Source organism: Cherax quadricarinatus, chromosome 29 (genome assembly GCF_038502225.1).
Source record: "Cherax quadricarinatus isolate ZL_2023a chromosome 29, ASM3850222v1, whole genome shotgun sequence".
NCBI lineage: Eukaryota > Metazoa > Arthropoda > Malacostraca > Decapoda > Parastacidae > Cherax > Cherax quadricarinatus.
Window position 1 is genome coordinate 17,143,556 of NC_091320.1, and position 16,492 is coordinate 17,160,047.

General features: G+C 45.5%; 1 protein-coding gene across 2 annotated transcripts in view; it reads right to left on the reverse strand.

Moving 5' to 3' along the window:
- Window positions 1–4,965: 4,965 nt before the first annotated feature.
- LOC138853373 (probable basic-leucine zipper transcription factor Q) overlaps window positions 4,966–16,492 on the reverse strand; it is a 91,289-nt gene continuing 79,762 nt past the window's right edge. Inside the window, exon 5 of one of the 2 annotated variants that reach the window (XM_070089630.1) lies at window positions 4,966–5,848. In XM_070089630.1, coding sequence (XP_069945731.1) covers window positions 5,627–5,848 — 222 coding nt within the window. In that variant the 3' untranslated portion in view covers window positions 4,966–5,626. The remainder of the gene's footprint in view (window positions 5,849–16,492) is intronic. The other variant, XM_070089629.1, reaches the window with a different exon arrangement.

Sequence of the window (16,492 nt, forward strand, 5' to 3'; positions counted from 1 at the left end):
AGGTCAGAGAGGGTAGGAGTGTACTTGAGTAAGGGTCAGTGAGGGTTAGAGTGTGCTTGAGTAGGGGTCAGTGAGGAGAGGAGTGTACTTGAGTAGGTGTCAGTGAGGGTAGGAGTGTGCTTGAGTAGAGGTCAGAGACGGTAGGAGCGTGCTTGAGAATGGGTCAGTGAGGAAAGGAGTGTGCTTTAGTAGGGGTAAGTGAAGGTAGAAGTGTGCTAGAGTAGGTGGTCAGTGAGGGTAGGAGTGTGCTTGAGTAGGAGTCAGCGACGGTAGAAGTGAGCGTGAGAAGAGGTCAGTGAGGGTAGGAGTGTACTTGAGTAATTGTCAGTGAGTGTTAGAGTGTGCTTGAGTATGGGTCAGTGAGGATAGAAGTGTACTTGAGTAGGGGTCAGTGAGGGTAGGAGTGTACTTGAGTAAGGGGTCAGTGAGGGTAGGAGTGTACTTGAGTAGGGGGTCAGTGAGGGTAGGAGTGTACTTTAGTAGGGGGTCAGCTAGGGTAGGAGTGTGCATGATTAGGGGTTAGTGAGGGTAGGAGTGTAATTGAGTACTGGGTCAGTGTGGGTAGGAGTGTACTTGAGTAGGGGATCAGCGAGGGTAGGAGTGTGCATGAGTAGGAGGTCAGTGAGGGTAAGAGTGTGCTTGAATAGGGGTGGTGAGGGTAGAAGCGTGCTTGAGTAGGGGTCAGTGAGGGTAGGACTGGGCTTGAGTAGGCTTCGGTGAGGGCAGAAGTATGCTTGAGTAGGGGTCGGTGAGGGTAGGAGTATGCTTGAGTAGGGGTCAATGAGGGTAGGAGTGTGATTGAGTAGGGGTCAGTGAGGGTAGGAGTGTGTTTGAGTAGGGGTCAGTGAAGGTAGGAGTGTGCTTGAGTAAGGCTAAGAGAGGGTTAGGGGTGTGCTTGAGTAGGGGTCAGTGAGGGTAGGAGTGTGCTTGAGTAGGGGGTCAGTGAGGGTAGGAGTGGGCTTGAGTAGGGGTCAGTAAGCGTAGGAATGTGCTTGAGTAGGGGTCAGTGAGGGTGGGAGTGTGCTTGAGTAGGGGTCAGTGAGCGTAGGAATGTGCTTGAGTAGGGGTCAGTGAGGGTGGGAGTGTGCTTGAGTAGGGGTCAGTAAGCGGTAGGGGTGTGCTTGAGTATGGGTCAGAGAGAGTATGGGTGTGCTTGAGTAGGGGGTCAGTGAGGGTAGAAGTGTGCTTGAGTAGGGGTCAGTGAGGGTAGGAGGTTGCTTGAATAGGGGTCAGTGAGGGTATGAATGTGTTTGTGTAGGAGTCAGTGTGGGTAGAAGGTTGCTTGAATAGGGGTCAGTGAGGGTAGGAGTGTGCTTGAGTAGGGGTCAGTGAGGGTAGGACTGTGCTTGACTAGTTGTCAGTGAGGGTAGGAGTGTGCTTAAGTAAGGTTCAGTGAGAGTAGCAATGTGGTTGAGTAGGTGTCAGTGAGGGTAGGAGTGTGTTTGAATAGGGGTCAGTGAGGGTAGGAATGTGCTTGAGTAGGGGTAAGTGAAGGTAGGAGTGTGCTTGAGTAGGTGGTCAGTGAGGGTAGGAGTGTTCTTGAGTAGGGGTCATTGAGGGTAGGAGTGTGTTTGAGTTGCGGTCAGTGAGGGTAGGAGTGTGCTTGAGTAAGGGTCAGTGAGGGTAGGAGTGGGCTTGAGTAGGCTTCGGTGAGGGAAGAAGTATGCTTGAGTAGGGGGTCGGTGAGGGTAGGAGGGTGCTTGAATAGAGGTCAGTGAGGGTATGTGTGTGCCTGAGTATAGGTCAGTGAGGATAGGAGTGTGTTTGAGTAGGGGTCAGTGAGGGTAGGAGTGTGCTTAAGTAAGGGTCAGTGAGGGTAGGAATGATGTTGATTAGGGGTCAGTGAGGGTAGGAGTGTGTTTGAGAAGGGGTCAGTGAGGGTAGGAATGTGCTTGGATAGGGGTAAGTGAAGGTAGGAGTGTCCTTGAGTAGGTGGTCAGTGAGGGTAGGAGTGTACTTGAGTAGGGATCATTGAGGGTAGGAGTGTGCTTGAGTATAGGTCAGTGATGGTAGGAGTTGGCTTGAGTAGGCTTCGGTGAGGGGAGAAGTATGCTTTAGTAGGGGGTCGGTGAGGGTAGGAGTGTGCTTGAGAAAGGGTCAGTGAGCATAGGAGTGTGCTTGAGTAGGGGTCAGTGAGGGTATGAGTGTGTTTGAGTAGGGGTCAGTGATGGTAGAAGTGTGCTTGAATAGGGGTCAGTGAGGAGTAGGGGTGTGCTTGAGTATGGGTCAGTGAGGGTAGGGGTGTGCTTGAGTAGGGGCTCAGTGAGGGTAGGAGTGGGCTTGAGTAGGCTTCGGTGAGGGTAGAAGTATGCTTGAGTATAGTGTCGGTGAGGGTAGGAGTGTGCTTGAATAGGGGTCAGTGACGGTAGGGGTGTGCTTGAGTAAGGGTCAGTGAGGGTAGAAGTGTGACTGAATAGGGGTCAGTGAGGGTAGGAGTGTGCTTGAGTAGTGGTCAGTGAGGGTAGGAGTGTGTTTGAGTAGGGGTCAGTGAGGGTAGGAGTGTGCTTGAATAGGGGTTAGTGAGGGTAGAAGCGTGCTAGAGTAGGGGTAAGTGAAGGTAGGAGTGTGCTTGAGTAGGTGGTCAGTGAGGGTAGGAGTGTTTTTGAGTAGGGATCAGTGAGGGTAAGAGTGTGTTTGAGTAGGGGTCAGTGAGGGTCGGAGTTTGCTTGAATAGGAGTCAGTGAGGGCAGGAGTGGGCTTGAGAAGGGGTCAGTGAGGGTAGAAATATGCTTGAGTAGGGGGTCGGTGAGGATAGGAGCGTGCTTGAGTAGGGGTCAGTGAAGGTAGGAGTGTGCTTGAGTAGGGGATCAGTGAGGGTAAGAGTGTGTTTGAGTAGGGGTCAGTGAGGGTCGGAGTTTGCTTGAATAGGCGTCAGTGAGGGCAGGAGTGGGCTTGAGAAGGGGTCAGTGAGGGAAGAAATATGCTTGAGTAGGGGGTCAGTGAGGATAGGAGCGTGCTTGAGTAGGGGTAAGTGAAGGTAGGAGTGTGCTTGAGTAGGTGGTCAGTGAGGGTAGGAGTGTTTTTGAGTAGGGATCAGTGAGGGGTAAGAGTGTGTTTGAGTAGGGGTCAGTGAGGGTCGGAGTTTGCTTGAATAGGAGTCAGTGAGGGTAGGAGTGGGCTTGAGAAGGGGTCAGTGAGGGTAGAAATATGCTTGAGTAGGGGGTCGGTGAGGATAGGAGCGTGCTTGAGTAGGGGTCAGTGAAGGTAGGAGTGTGCTTGAGTAGGGGATCAGTGAGGGTAGGAGTTTGCTTGAAGAGGAGTCAGTGAGGGCAGGAGTGGGCTTGAGAAGGGGTCAGTGAGGGTAGAAATATGCTTGAGTAGAGGGTCGGTGAGGATAGGAGCGTGCTTGAGTAGGGGTCAGTGAGGGTAGGAGTGTGCTTGAGTATGAGGTCAGTGAGGGTAGGAGTGTGCTTGAATAGGGGTCAGTGAGGGTAGGCGCGTGCTTGAGTAGGGGTCTGTGAGAGTAGGAGTGGGCTTGATTTGGCTTCAGTGAGGGTAGAAGTATGCTTGAGTAGGGGGTCGGTGAGGGTAGGAGTGTGTTTGAGTAGGGGTCAGTGAGAGTAGGAGTGTGCTTGAGTAATGGTCAGTGAGGGTAGAAGTGTGCTGGAGTAGGGGTCAGTGAGTGTAGGAGTGTGCTTGAATAGGGGTCAGTGAGGATAGGTGTCTGCTTGAGTAGGAGTCAGTGAGGATAGGAGTGTGCTTGAGTAGGGGTCAGTGAGGGTAGGCGTGTGCTCGAATAGGGGTCAGTGAGGGTAGGAGTGTGCTTGAGTAATGGTCAGTGAGGGTAGGAGTGTACTTGAGTAGGGATCAGTGAGGGTAGGAGTGTATTTGAGTAGGGGTTCGTGAGGGTAGGAGTTTACTTGAGCAGGGGTCAGTGAGGGTAGGAGTGTACTTGAGTTGGGATCAGTGAGGGTAGGAGTGTACTTGAGTAGGAATCAGTGAGGGTAGGAGTGTACTTGAGTAGGGATGAGTGAGGGTAGGAGTGTACTTGAGTAGGGATCAGTGAGGGTAGGAGTGTGCTTGAGTAGGGATCAGTGAGGGTAGGAGTGTACTTGAGTAGTGATCAGTGAGGGTAGGAGTGTACTTGAGTAGGGATCAGTGAGGGTAGGAGTGTACTTGAGTAGGGGTTCGTGAGGGTAGGAGTGTACTTGAGTAGGGGTCAGTGAGGGTAGGAGTGTACTTGAGTAGGGATCAGTGAGGGTAGGAGTGTACTTGAGTAGGGGTCAGTGAGGGTAGGAGTGTACTTGAGTAGGGATCAGTGAGGGTAGGAGTGTACTTGAGTAGGGATCAGTGAGGGTAGGAGTGTACTTGAGTAGGGATCATTGATGGTAGTAGTGTACTTGAGTAGGGATCAGTGATGGTAGGAGTGTACTTGAGTAGGGGTCCGTGAGGGTAGGAGTGTACTTGAGTAGGGGTCAGTGAGGGTAGGAGTGTACATGAATAGGGATCAGTGAGGGTAGGAGTGTACATGAGTAGGGGTCAGTGAGGGTAGGAGTGTACTTGAGTAGGGGTCAGTGCTAGAACAAAATATAATTCAGACTTGATGCAAGGAGAGAGTAAGTCAGTAATGGATCTTGCAGGGAGGTGAGTTAGTGTGCTGTGTGCCTGATACACAGGTTATTAAGATATGGTAGGTGACTTGTCAGAAAATGTGAGGGTAGGAGTGTTCTTGAGTAGGGGTCAGTGAGGGTAGGCGTGTGCTCGAATAGGGGTCAGTGAGGGTAGGAGCGTGCTTGAGTAGTGGTCAGTGAGGGTAGGAGTGTACTTGAGTAGGGATCAGTGAGGGTAGGAGTGTACTTGAGTAGGGATCAGTGAGGGTAGGAGTGTATTTGAGTAGGGGTTCGTGAGGGTAGGAGTTTACTTGAGTAGGGGTCAGTGAGGGTAGGAGTGTACTTGAGTAGGGATCAGTGAGGGTAGGAGTGTACTTGAGTAGGGATCAGTGAGGGTAGGAGTGTACTTGAGTAGGAATCAGTGAGGGTAGGAGTGTACTTGAGTAGGGATCAGTGAGGGTAGGAGTGTACTTGAGTAGGGGTCAGTGAGGGTAGGAGTGTACATGAGTAGGGATCAGTGAGTGTAGGAGTGTACATGAGTAGGGGTGAGTGAGGGTAGGAGTGTACTTGAGTAGGGGTCAGTGCTAGAACAAAATATAATTCAGACTTGATGCAAGGAGAGAGTAAGTCAGTAATGGATCTTGCAGGGAGGTGAGTTAGTGTGCTGTGTGCCTGATACACAGGTTATTAAGATATGGTAGGTGACTTGTCAGAAAATGTTATGTGCTAATAATATGCTAAGCATTGATTGCGTGTCACACATTTATAGATGAACCGTCTGGGGTCCATATATAAGCGAGGTTAGAAAAGCAAGCAGAGTAATACGCATGAGAAGTGGCGCTATTATAATGAGAAAGAATTACTGCATTAATGAAGGTTGTCATTGTAGCTTCATAGTTGACAGGTGAGATTCTCTTACATATACTAATACAACCACATTACCTACTGGTTTGAACCCCTGAAATTTTTGAACTGTTCAATAGTGTTTTTTTTTTTATTGGTCATGTAATTTATAGATACTGTACCATGTTTTATTGCTTTGTATACCATTACTTTGTGTACCATTCACCTAATATCTAAAATAATGGTGGAAGATATTCATTACTTGGTGGGAGATACTCATTTATGGGTGGGAGATACTCATTTGTAGGTGGGAGGTGATCTGCTGCTAGCTGGTTCAACTTGTGACTTGACACGTCAACAGAAGGAGCAGGAATAATGAACTCATGAATGAGTGGGAACGCCAGAGCCTCTACGTTATCACTGCTCTCAGCGGTCTCGTCTGGAACTGACAGAACCTGCAAGGTAGACAACACACTTTATATAACACACAAATTAACAGAGAAATTTAAATTAAGGATTTTATAGTTATGCAAGTAACTGTGATGTGATGCAACATGTGTGTATTTTAAATTTTAGTGTACTGAAGTCGGCTGCTTCTATTGAACTCTCATCTGGGGATGAGGATCACGGCTTTGTGGGAACAAGACCACAAACCTGACTAAGGGAACCTGTGAGCCATCTTCCCTTTATCACCCTCACTTGAGGTGATTACTAGCTATATAATAATCACCCCAGACTCGCAGGTGGTGGTGAAGGAGCAGCAACACTCGGCCACCGAGACAAGATTGCTACATAAAACAACTTTTAAAAAATTACTCCTTTTTCCAGAGAGCATAACACTATTACTGTCAACTTATCGCTCAGTGACCTGACATACCTGGAGAGGGTTTTGGGAGTCAGTGCCCCCGAGGCTCGGTCTGAGACCAGGCCTCATGGTGGATCAGGGTCTGATCAACCAGGCTGTTACTGCTGGCCGCACTCAAGCTGACGTACGAACTACAGCCCAGTTGGTCAGGTACTGACTTTAGGTGCGTGTCCAGTGCCTTCTTGAAGACAGCCAGGGGTCTATTGGTAATCCCCCTTATATAGGCTGGGAGGCAGTTGAACAATCACAACACTTACTGTGTTGTCTCTCAGTGGCGCCCTTGCTTGTCATCGGGGGAATGTTGGATCTCCTGCCGAGTCTTTTGCTTTCATAGGGAGTGATTTTCGTGTGCAGGTTTGGTACCAATCCCTCCAGGACCTTCCAAGTGTATATTATCATGTATCTCTCCCGCCTGCGTTCCCAGTAGTTTAAGATAAGATAAGATAAGATTTCGTTCGGATTTTTAACCCCGGAGGGTTAGCCACCCAGGATAACCCAAGAAAGTCAGTGCGTCATCTAGGACTGTCTGTCTTATTTCCATTGGGGTCCTCAATCTTGTCCCCCAGGATGCGACCCACATCAGTCGACTAACACCCAGGTACCTATTTGCTGCTAGGTGAACAGGACAACAGGTTTAAGGAAACGTGTCGAAATGTTTCCACCCGCCGGGAATCGAACCCGGGGTCTCCGTGTGTGAAGCGGGAGCTTTAGCCACCAGGCCACCGGGCCTTATCGCACTTAAATGTGCCGTGAAAGTTCTTTGTACACTCTCCAGGTCTGCAATGTTGCCAGCCTTGAAGGGAACAGTTAGTGTACAGCAGTATTCCAGCCTAGAGAGCACAAGCAATTTGAAGAGAATCATCATGGGCTTGGTGTCCCTAGTTTTGAAGGTTCTCATTATCCATCCTATCATTTTCCTAGCGGATGAGGTAGATACATTGTTGTGGTCTTTGAAGACGAGATTCTCTGGCATTATCACTCCCAGGTCCTTCACATTACTTTTCTGCTCTACTGTATGGTTAGAATTTGTGGTATACCCTGACACGTTTTTAATTTCTTCAAGTTTTCCATATCTGAGTAGTTGAAAATTCTCACCGTTGAACTTAATATTGTTTTGAGTGACCCATTCGAAGATTTGGTTCATGTCCGCTTGGAGTCTCGCAGTGTCTTCGATGGAGGTCATTGCCATGGTGATCCGGGTGTCATCCGCAAAGGAAGACACGGAGCTGTGGCTTACATCTCTATGTCAGAATGAGGATGAGGAATAGAATGGGAGCGAGTACTGTGCCTTGTGGAACAGAGTGTTATACCATGGCTACCTGGGACTTTACTCTGTTTACTATTACTCTTTGTGTTCTATTTGTCAGGAAGTTGTAGATCCATCTACCAACTTTTCCCGTTATTCCTTTATTCCGCATTTTGTGTGCTATTACACCATGGTCACACTTGTCGAAAGCTTTTGCAAAATCTGTGTATACTACATCTGTATTTTGTTTATCCTCTACAGCATCCAGGACTTTGTCATAGTGGTCCAGTAGCTGGGACAGGCAGGAGCAACCTGCTCTAAACCCGTGTTGCCCTGGGTTGTGTAACTGATGGGTATCTAGGTGGTTGGCGATCTTGCTTCTTAGAACCCTCTTAAAGATTTTTATGATATGGGATGTTAGTGCTATTGGTCTGTAGTTCTTTGCAATTGCTTTACTGCCACCTTTGTGGAGTGGGGCTATGTTTGTTGTTTTTAGTGTTTTTGGGATGACCACTGTGTCTATGCTCCCTCTCCATAAAATGCTGAAGGCACGCGATAGGGACGTCTTGCAGTTCTTGATGAACAAGGAGTTCCACGAGTCTGGGCCTGGGGCAGAGTGCATGGGCATGTCATTAATTGCGTCTTTAAAATCTTGTGGAGTTATAATAATATCCTAGAGTTTTGGGGTGACCAAATTTTGGGTTTCGTTCATAAAGAATTCATTTGGATTGTCGACCCTTTGAGTGGGATCGCTGAACACTGAGTCATATTGGGACTTTAGTATCTCACTCATTTCTTGGCTGTCATCTGTGTATGTCCCATCCCGCCTAAGCAGGGGCCCAATACTGGATGTTGTTTTTCCCTTAGATTTGGCATAGGAGAAGAAGTATTTTACATAGTGACTTTCTCTGCCCTTCTCTATAATACTCCCAGTTTTAATGCCAAGTTAGATTTTTTTATATATATAAAAGAACACAATACGGAAGTAGCACTGCAGCAGGGCTACTGGCCATGCTGGGCAGGTCTCACTCACACCTACTCTTGTACCCGTCCAGTCTTTATCTGAAGTTACCGAAAGTTCTTGCCTCGGTGAGCTGTTTGTAACTTGGTTCAACTTATCTGCAACTTTTCTCCCAGTATTCTTTCTAAATCTAAATTTTTCTAACTTGAATCCATTGCTGCGAGTCTTGTTTTGTTTAAATATATTTTTACTTCAGTTGTATCTACCTAATTCTAGCAAGTTCGGTGACTTCAGCTTATTTTCGTAGGAAAGGTTTCTACGTAGAGTCAACATGGTCAGAACTGAGTAGTATAATCTAAGCGAGAGCTAACTAAAGATACATAAAGCGTAAATATAACTTTAGTACCTCTGTTATTTATACTTCTTGATATGAAGCCGAGAATTCTATAAACTTTATTGCGAACACTTATGCACTGTTGTCATGGATTTAAATTTTTGCTGACTAGAATTCCTGGACCTTTTGCATTTACTTTGACTAAGATCTACATTGTTTAACTTGTAAGTGCCGGAGTTATTTCCTTTACCTGGGTTTAGAATCTTATACTTGTCTGCATTGAGCTGCATCTGTCACTTCTCCGACTACAACATCCACCTTTATAACCTGCAGCTCTCTAGTGTCCACATCAAAAATTATTTGACGACCTGTTTTAGTGTCATCAGAAAACTTATTTGAGTCTCTAATACCTCATTAATGTCGTTTTAGTAGACTGTAAACAAGGGGTCCCAACACTGACACCTGTGGCACACCACTATCCAATTCAGCGGCAGCGGCAGCAACAGCAGCGACCTCCAAGCTCTGTACTTTTCTCCAACTATCAGAGCCACCAATGCTCCTATGATGACCTAGTTGCAAGCAAAACTGCACTACATAGTACTAAGCCAGACCCATCTCCCAGTCATAGCACTAATACCCACAGTGCTGGTGCTGGCCCAGGCTCCCCCAGTCATAGCACTAATACCCACAGTGCTGGTACTGGCCCAGGCCCACCCGCTGGCCCAGGCTCAGCCCCCAGCCCCAGTGCTGACTCAGACCCAGCCCCCAGCCTTACTGCAAGCCCAGACGCTACCAGGGACCCTACCACAACCACCACTAAAACCGTAAATATACAACCATCATTGCACAAGACCGTGGCCCACAGTACAGATGTTGGAGAGGAGTCTCCTCCTTCTTCCTCTACTGGGGAAAGTAGATGGAATCCAGGACGGGGTGGGCCTGGCTTGGATACTGAGGATTATAGTGCAGTCCCAGAACCTGCAGAAATTGACAACACACCTCCCAACAATTCTCAACCAAAGGTGAATTTGTGCAAATATTATACTTGGGGCATCTGTAAGCATGGAATATCAGGAAAAAAATGGGACATGCAACTTTGAGCATCCCAAAAAATGTAGCGACCTCCTGTCTAAAGGAGTGTGTCGTTCTTCTTCCTGTACTTTCTTTCACCCAAAAATGTCTCACTCCTCGGTCCTCCAGAAGCAGTGTTACAACATCGACTGCCCTGCATACCATCTAAAAGGGACCAGGAGGCACAGATCCCACAAGACAAACAACAGTAGCTACAACAACCTGACTCCAGGTGATTTTTTAGTGGCAGGAAACGGAAAAAGAAAATGGAAGGAAATAACAAAAATAGTCCACCACCTTGGAGCCTTGTTGGACTGGAGGCGCAGCCAGTGGCCACCCATGGCCCTCCAGAATTACAACTACTGATGCCAATAACAAAATCCCCCCAACAAACACAGAATACAACCTCATTCATATTTGCTAATATACAGGGCCTTAAGCCATCCACCAACAACAAAATACCTTTTATCAGTGGACTTCTAGAGGAGTCTAATGCAATGTTTGCAGCCTTCACAGAGACTCACACAAAAGATCACTTTGACAGTGAAATATGGATAAGTGGTTACAACCTTTTTAGATGCGACAGAAAGAACAGGCAACAAGGGGGGGTTGGCCTGTATGTCAAAGAGTCCCTCATGTGCACGGAGTTGCTGAACACCACAAATGAGGTAGTTGAAGTTCTATCAGTAAAGATCAAGAACCAAAACCTAGTCATTGTGGTTGTATATAAACCACCAGATGCAACCTCACAACAGTTCAAGGAACAGCTACTGAAAATTGATTACTGTTTGGAAAACCTTCCAGCTCCATCCCCAAACATCTTACTGCTTGGTGATTTCAACCTAAGGCATACAAAATGGAAGAATGTAGCAAATAATGTTATAGCTGAAACAATCCCCAGAGGTAGCGCAGATGAAAGGTCACACACACACATGAGCTACTAAGTCTCTGCGAAAAACACACCTTAAACCAGCAGATAGTGGAGCCAACAAGACTAGGAAACACACTTGACCTTATCTTCACAAATAATGAGGACCCGATAAGAGACATAAGAATATCAAAAACAACTAATTCCGATCACAACCTAATCGAAGTCCAGATGTACATGCATAGGGGTCCTGATCAGCAGAATGCATGTACCTGTGAAGGTGTCTTCACAAAATACAACTTCAACAACAAGAACATCAACTGGGACCAGGTAAATCATGTCCTAAACGAAACATGTTGGGAAAATGTCTTAAATGACATGGATCCAAACCAGTGCCTTGAAAGGATCAACTTTCTGGCAGCCGAAGCATGTTCTAGGCATATTCCCCTAAGAAAGAAGAAGAGCAGGAGTAAACTGGAGAGAGAAAGATGCTCCCTCTACAGAAGACGACGAAGAGTCACTGAGCTCCTCAGGAGTGCTAGAATATCTGATACACGAAAGGAGGTGCTGACCAGGGAAGTGGAAACTATCGAACTTAAGTTAAATGACTCTTACAGGAACCAGGAGAGACAGGAGGAGCTTAAAGCTATTAGTGAAATTGAAAGAAATTCAAAATATTTCTTTTCATATGCCAAAAACAAGGCAAATACCACATCTAGTATCGGGCCCTTACTCAGACAGGATGGGACTTACACAGATGACAACAAGGAAATGAGTGAAATATTGAGATCCCAGTACGACTCTGTGTTTAGTGAACCACTAATCGGTCTGAGGATCGACGACCCAAATGATTTCTTCATGAATGAGCCTCAAAACTCCATAAATGTATGCCAGATTTCCGACATTACCCTAACTCCGATAGATTTCGAAAAAGCCATTGACAACATGCCCATGCACTCAGCCCCGGGCCCAGACTCGTGGAACTCTCTTTTCATTAAGAACTGCAAGAAACCCCTCTCGCATGCCCTAAGTACACTATGGAGGAGAAGCTTGGACATGGGTGAAATTCCACAGTCACTTAAAACAACGGATATAGCCCCACTCCATAAAGGTGGCAGCAAAGCATTAGCTAAGAACTATAGACCAATAGCTCTGACGTCCAACATCATAAAAATCTTTGAAAGAGTGCTAAGAAGCAGGATTGAAAATCACCTGGATTCCCAAAATCTGCACAATCCAGGGCAACATGGGTTCAGGGCAGGTCGCTCCTGCCTCTCACAACTACTGGATCACTATGATATGGCCTTGGATGCACTGGAAGAAAATCAGAATGCAGATGTAATATACACAGACTTTGCAAAAGCATTTGACAAATGCGATCATGGTGTAATAGCCCATAAAATACGTGCTAAAGGAATAAATGGGAAAGTGGGGAGATGGATCTTCAACTTCCTAACAAATCGAACACAAAGAGTAGTGGTCAACAGAGTTAAATCGGAGGCTGCAATAGTGAAGAGCTCTGTTCCACAAGGCACAGTACTCGCCCCCATCTTATTCCTTATCCTCATATCAGACATAGACAGAGATATATATCACAGCACTGTATCATCCTTTGCGGATGATACTAGGATCTGCATGAGGCTGTCATCTGCTGAGGATGCAGTTAACCTCCAAGAAGATATAAACAAAGTTTTCCAGTGGGCAACGGTAAACAATATGATGTTCATTGAGGACAAATTCCAACTACTCCGTTATGGAAAACTGGAGGAGATAATTACTAGAACAGAGTATACTACAGACTCTGGCCATACAATAAAGCGGAAAAATAATGTAAGGGACCTGGGAGTAGTAATGTCTGAGGATCTCACTTTCAATGATCACAACAATGCCACGATTGCACGTGCAAAGAAAATGATAGGATGAATAATGAGAACTTTCAAAACGAGAGATGCCAAGCCCATGATGATCCTTTTCAAATCACTTGTTCTCTCTAGGCTGGAATACTGCTGTACATTAACATCTCCATTCAAAGCAGGTGAAACCACAGATCTAGAGTGTACAGAGATCCTTTACTGCACGTATAAGTTCTGTCAAGCACCTTAACTACTGGGAACGCTTGGAAGCACTTGACTTGTACTCGTTGGAACGCAGGAGGGAGAGATATATCATAATCTACACTTGGAAAATCTTGGAAGGAATGGTCCCAAATCTGCACACAGAAATCACTCCCTACGAAAGTAAAAGACTGGGCAGGCGATGCAAAATGCCCCCAATAAAAAGTAGGGGCACCATTGGTATACTTAGGGAAAACACCATAAGTGTCTGGGGCCCAAGACTGTTCAACAGCCTCTCATCAAGCATTAGGAGAATTGCCAATAAACCCCTGGCTGCCTTCAAGAGAGAGCTGGACAGATACCTAAAGTCAGTGCTGGATCAGCCGGGCTGTGGCTCGTACGTTGGACTGCGTGCAGCCAGCAGTAACAGCCTAGTTGATCAGGCCCTGATCCATCAGGAGGCCTGGTCATGGACCGGGTCGCGGGGGCGTTGATCCCCGGAATAACCTCCAGGTATCCAGGTAACCCAACGTAGCACCCAGAATGACCAAAGATTACCAACAGTGAAACCTACAAATCGAAAATAATAGAGATCAAAGGAAGACTGCCCTCAAACCCAAAGCAACACCCCGCTGCCAGCCGAACAGCGTAAACCTAAGCTTTGCATAACTACAACTTCTTCTTAACTACAGCAATTCCTGTAGTATTATGAGGCGCAATCTCAGAGGAAACAGCACCAAGGCCAGCAAGAAAACACCGAAAAATCAAGTATTCAACAAATGTAGCCAGGAGGACGCCGGTCCAGCTACCACCCCTCTCACCACCGCTCAAGGCGACACCACAACAATAACAACAAACATGGCTGCCACCACCCCAACCACCTCTCTCTTCCCCAGATTCAACCTACCAAGTAGTCTCTCAGGTATGACCAACGATTCAGATACCCTAAAGTCATTCATCTCCACCTTAGTTATTGAAAATATGAATCTTCGAGAGACGCTACCAAAACAAGACACCAGGATGACACAACTCGAGAACAAAATCCTCAGTCTTGAACAAAAGTTATCAACACCAGGAATGACTAACTGTGGCAAGACCATCCAAACAGTCATAGATAGCCATACCCAACAAATAATATCTCTTAATACAAAGGTTGAAGAAGTAGTAAAAGAATGGAAGAACACCTTAGATAACCAGTTCAGCGACTACTTTGCTCTCCAAGAAGATAAAACTGAACAAGATAAACTATCGGACGCAGTAATAGTTAACAGTCCACTTTTTCCCAGTGATATGAACCAAACAAACAGTAAAGAAATTACTCTCCAGATCATAAAGGACCAAACAAGTGTTATTGTACCAGAGTCAGAAATAAAGGAAGCCAGGGTACTAGGATCCCATGGTAGAAAAAGTGTTATGCTTAGATTCCACTCACATGACAGGAAAAAAGACTTAATTATTGCATCTATTAAAGTAAAGAAAGAGGTATACATAAACGAGTGTCTTACCAAAAAACGTCAGAACCTCCTGTATAGAGTCAGAAAACTTAAGCGGAAGAATAACGACACAATACACCAATGCTTCACACGGGATGGGAAAATTCTAGTTAGGAAAACAAATGTAAGTCAACTGTCCACAATCATGAACGTGAATGATCTATCACGATTTCTCAGGGATACTAATCTTACAGAGAATAACTAAACAATGTCCAACCTGAACATTAAAATGGTATAAAATACCGACAGGTTGTTAGGTAAGACACATATGCAACAGTTAGGTATCTTTATTATGAAACGTTTCGCCTGCACAGTAGGCTTCTTCAGTCGAGTACAGAAAAGTTGATAGAAGCAGAAGATACTTGAAGATGATGTAATCAGTCCATCACCCTTAAAGTTTTGAGGTGGTCAGTCCCTCAGTCTGGAGAAGAGCATTGTTTCATACTATGGAACAATGCTCTTCTCCAGACTGAGGGACTGACCACCTCAAAACTTTAAGGGTGATGGACTGATTACATCGTCTTCAAGTATCTTCTGCTTCTATCAACTTTTCTGTACTCGACTGAAGAAGCCTACTGTGTAGGCGAAACGTTTCAAAATAAAGATACCTAACTGTTGCATATGTGTCTTACCTAACAAGCCTACGTAGTGTAGTGTATGTTTTGCTCCATTATTGTGCAAGAAAGGTATAAAATACTGACAATATGAAAGTTAAGACACATGTGCAACATCTGGATATCTTTATTGTAGACGTTTCGCCATCCAGTGGCTTTATCAATACAGATTCTAGGACATAATAGGAAGACCGAGGGACTGATTACCTCATCTTTTGTATATAGTTCTACTGTCTTCCTATTATGTCCTAGAATCTGTATTGATAAAGCCACTGGATGGCGAAACGTCTACAATAAAGATATCCAGATGTTGCACATGTGCTCCATTATTGTTCAAATTTCATAGTACAATCTCTTAGTAATTAAATAATCAACTACCTCATTATGTGATTTTACTAGTAAGCATAAGTCACCTTATGTAATTTTCTTATTTACTATTGTTTGCTTAAATATTAGTTGAATTGATACTTTCTCTGTCCATATTACTACCTCATATTTTTTAAATACTATTAATTGATATTACTTAATAAAATTAATAATTAATTACCATTTTTAAATATAAACACAAATGCAGTATAATGTGATCCTTTATTGACTACGTTTCGCCCACACAGTGGGCTTTTTCAAGTCACAAACAGAACTACCTGGGGTGGAAGGAACGCGAGTATTTATAGTCCGGCTGAGGTCAGGTGAAGAATGCTGCATCTGATGATGTACCGAGTTGGGTTGTAGAGTCTAAAAACTTGGGTAGCTTGGAAAGGAGACTGGACAAGTTTGTGAGCAGACCTTCTACAGTGTTCTTATGTGGGATAGCGATGAAGAAGTTTCTTGGCAAGTGGTTCAGCTATGTTATAGAAGCCACTATTCTGGTTGAAGTTGTCGGATATAGAAATAAGTGATGATTCCAGGATTCTTCGGTATTGGGTGTTGTCTTCTGTGGCGATAAGTCTTGAGTTTCTGTAGTTTATCAAGTGGTTGTGTGAATTACGGTGTTGTACGCAGGCATTCCTTGTGTCGTCAGACCTGCTTGCGTATTGGTGTTCTGAAATACGTGTTTGGAGGTCCCTTGATGTTTCGCCCACGTATAACTTGTTGCAGTCATTACAAGGGATTATGTATACCCCTGCAGAGGATGGAGGCTTGTCCTGCCTACTACTGGTGATGTCCTTGATGGTCGTGGTTGTGGAGGTAGATACTTGGAATGATGTTTTGGCAAAGATGTTGGAAACATGTTTGGCAATGGAGTTGGTGGGAAGGACTATGTATCTCTTCTCGGCAGTGTCTTCTCTGGGTGTGTTGAAGATGTTTAGTGCTCGCCGTCTGCAGTCTCTGATGAAGTGACGAGGATAGTGGAGTTTGGAAAATACCTGTTCAATTATAGTGCATTCTTCCTCAAGGAACTCGTTGCTGCAGATTCTGAGTGCACGCAGGAAGAAGCCTATAATTACACCACGTTTGGTTTTGGTGTCGTGGTGAGAGTAGAAGTGGAGAAGATCGTTTTGGTTGGTGGGTTTTCGATAGACTTTAAAACGAAGTTCGTGGTCAGCTTTGCAGAGTAGAACATCAAGGAAAGGAAGAGTGTTGTCGACCTCT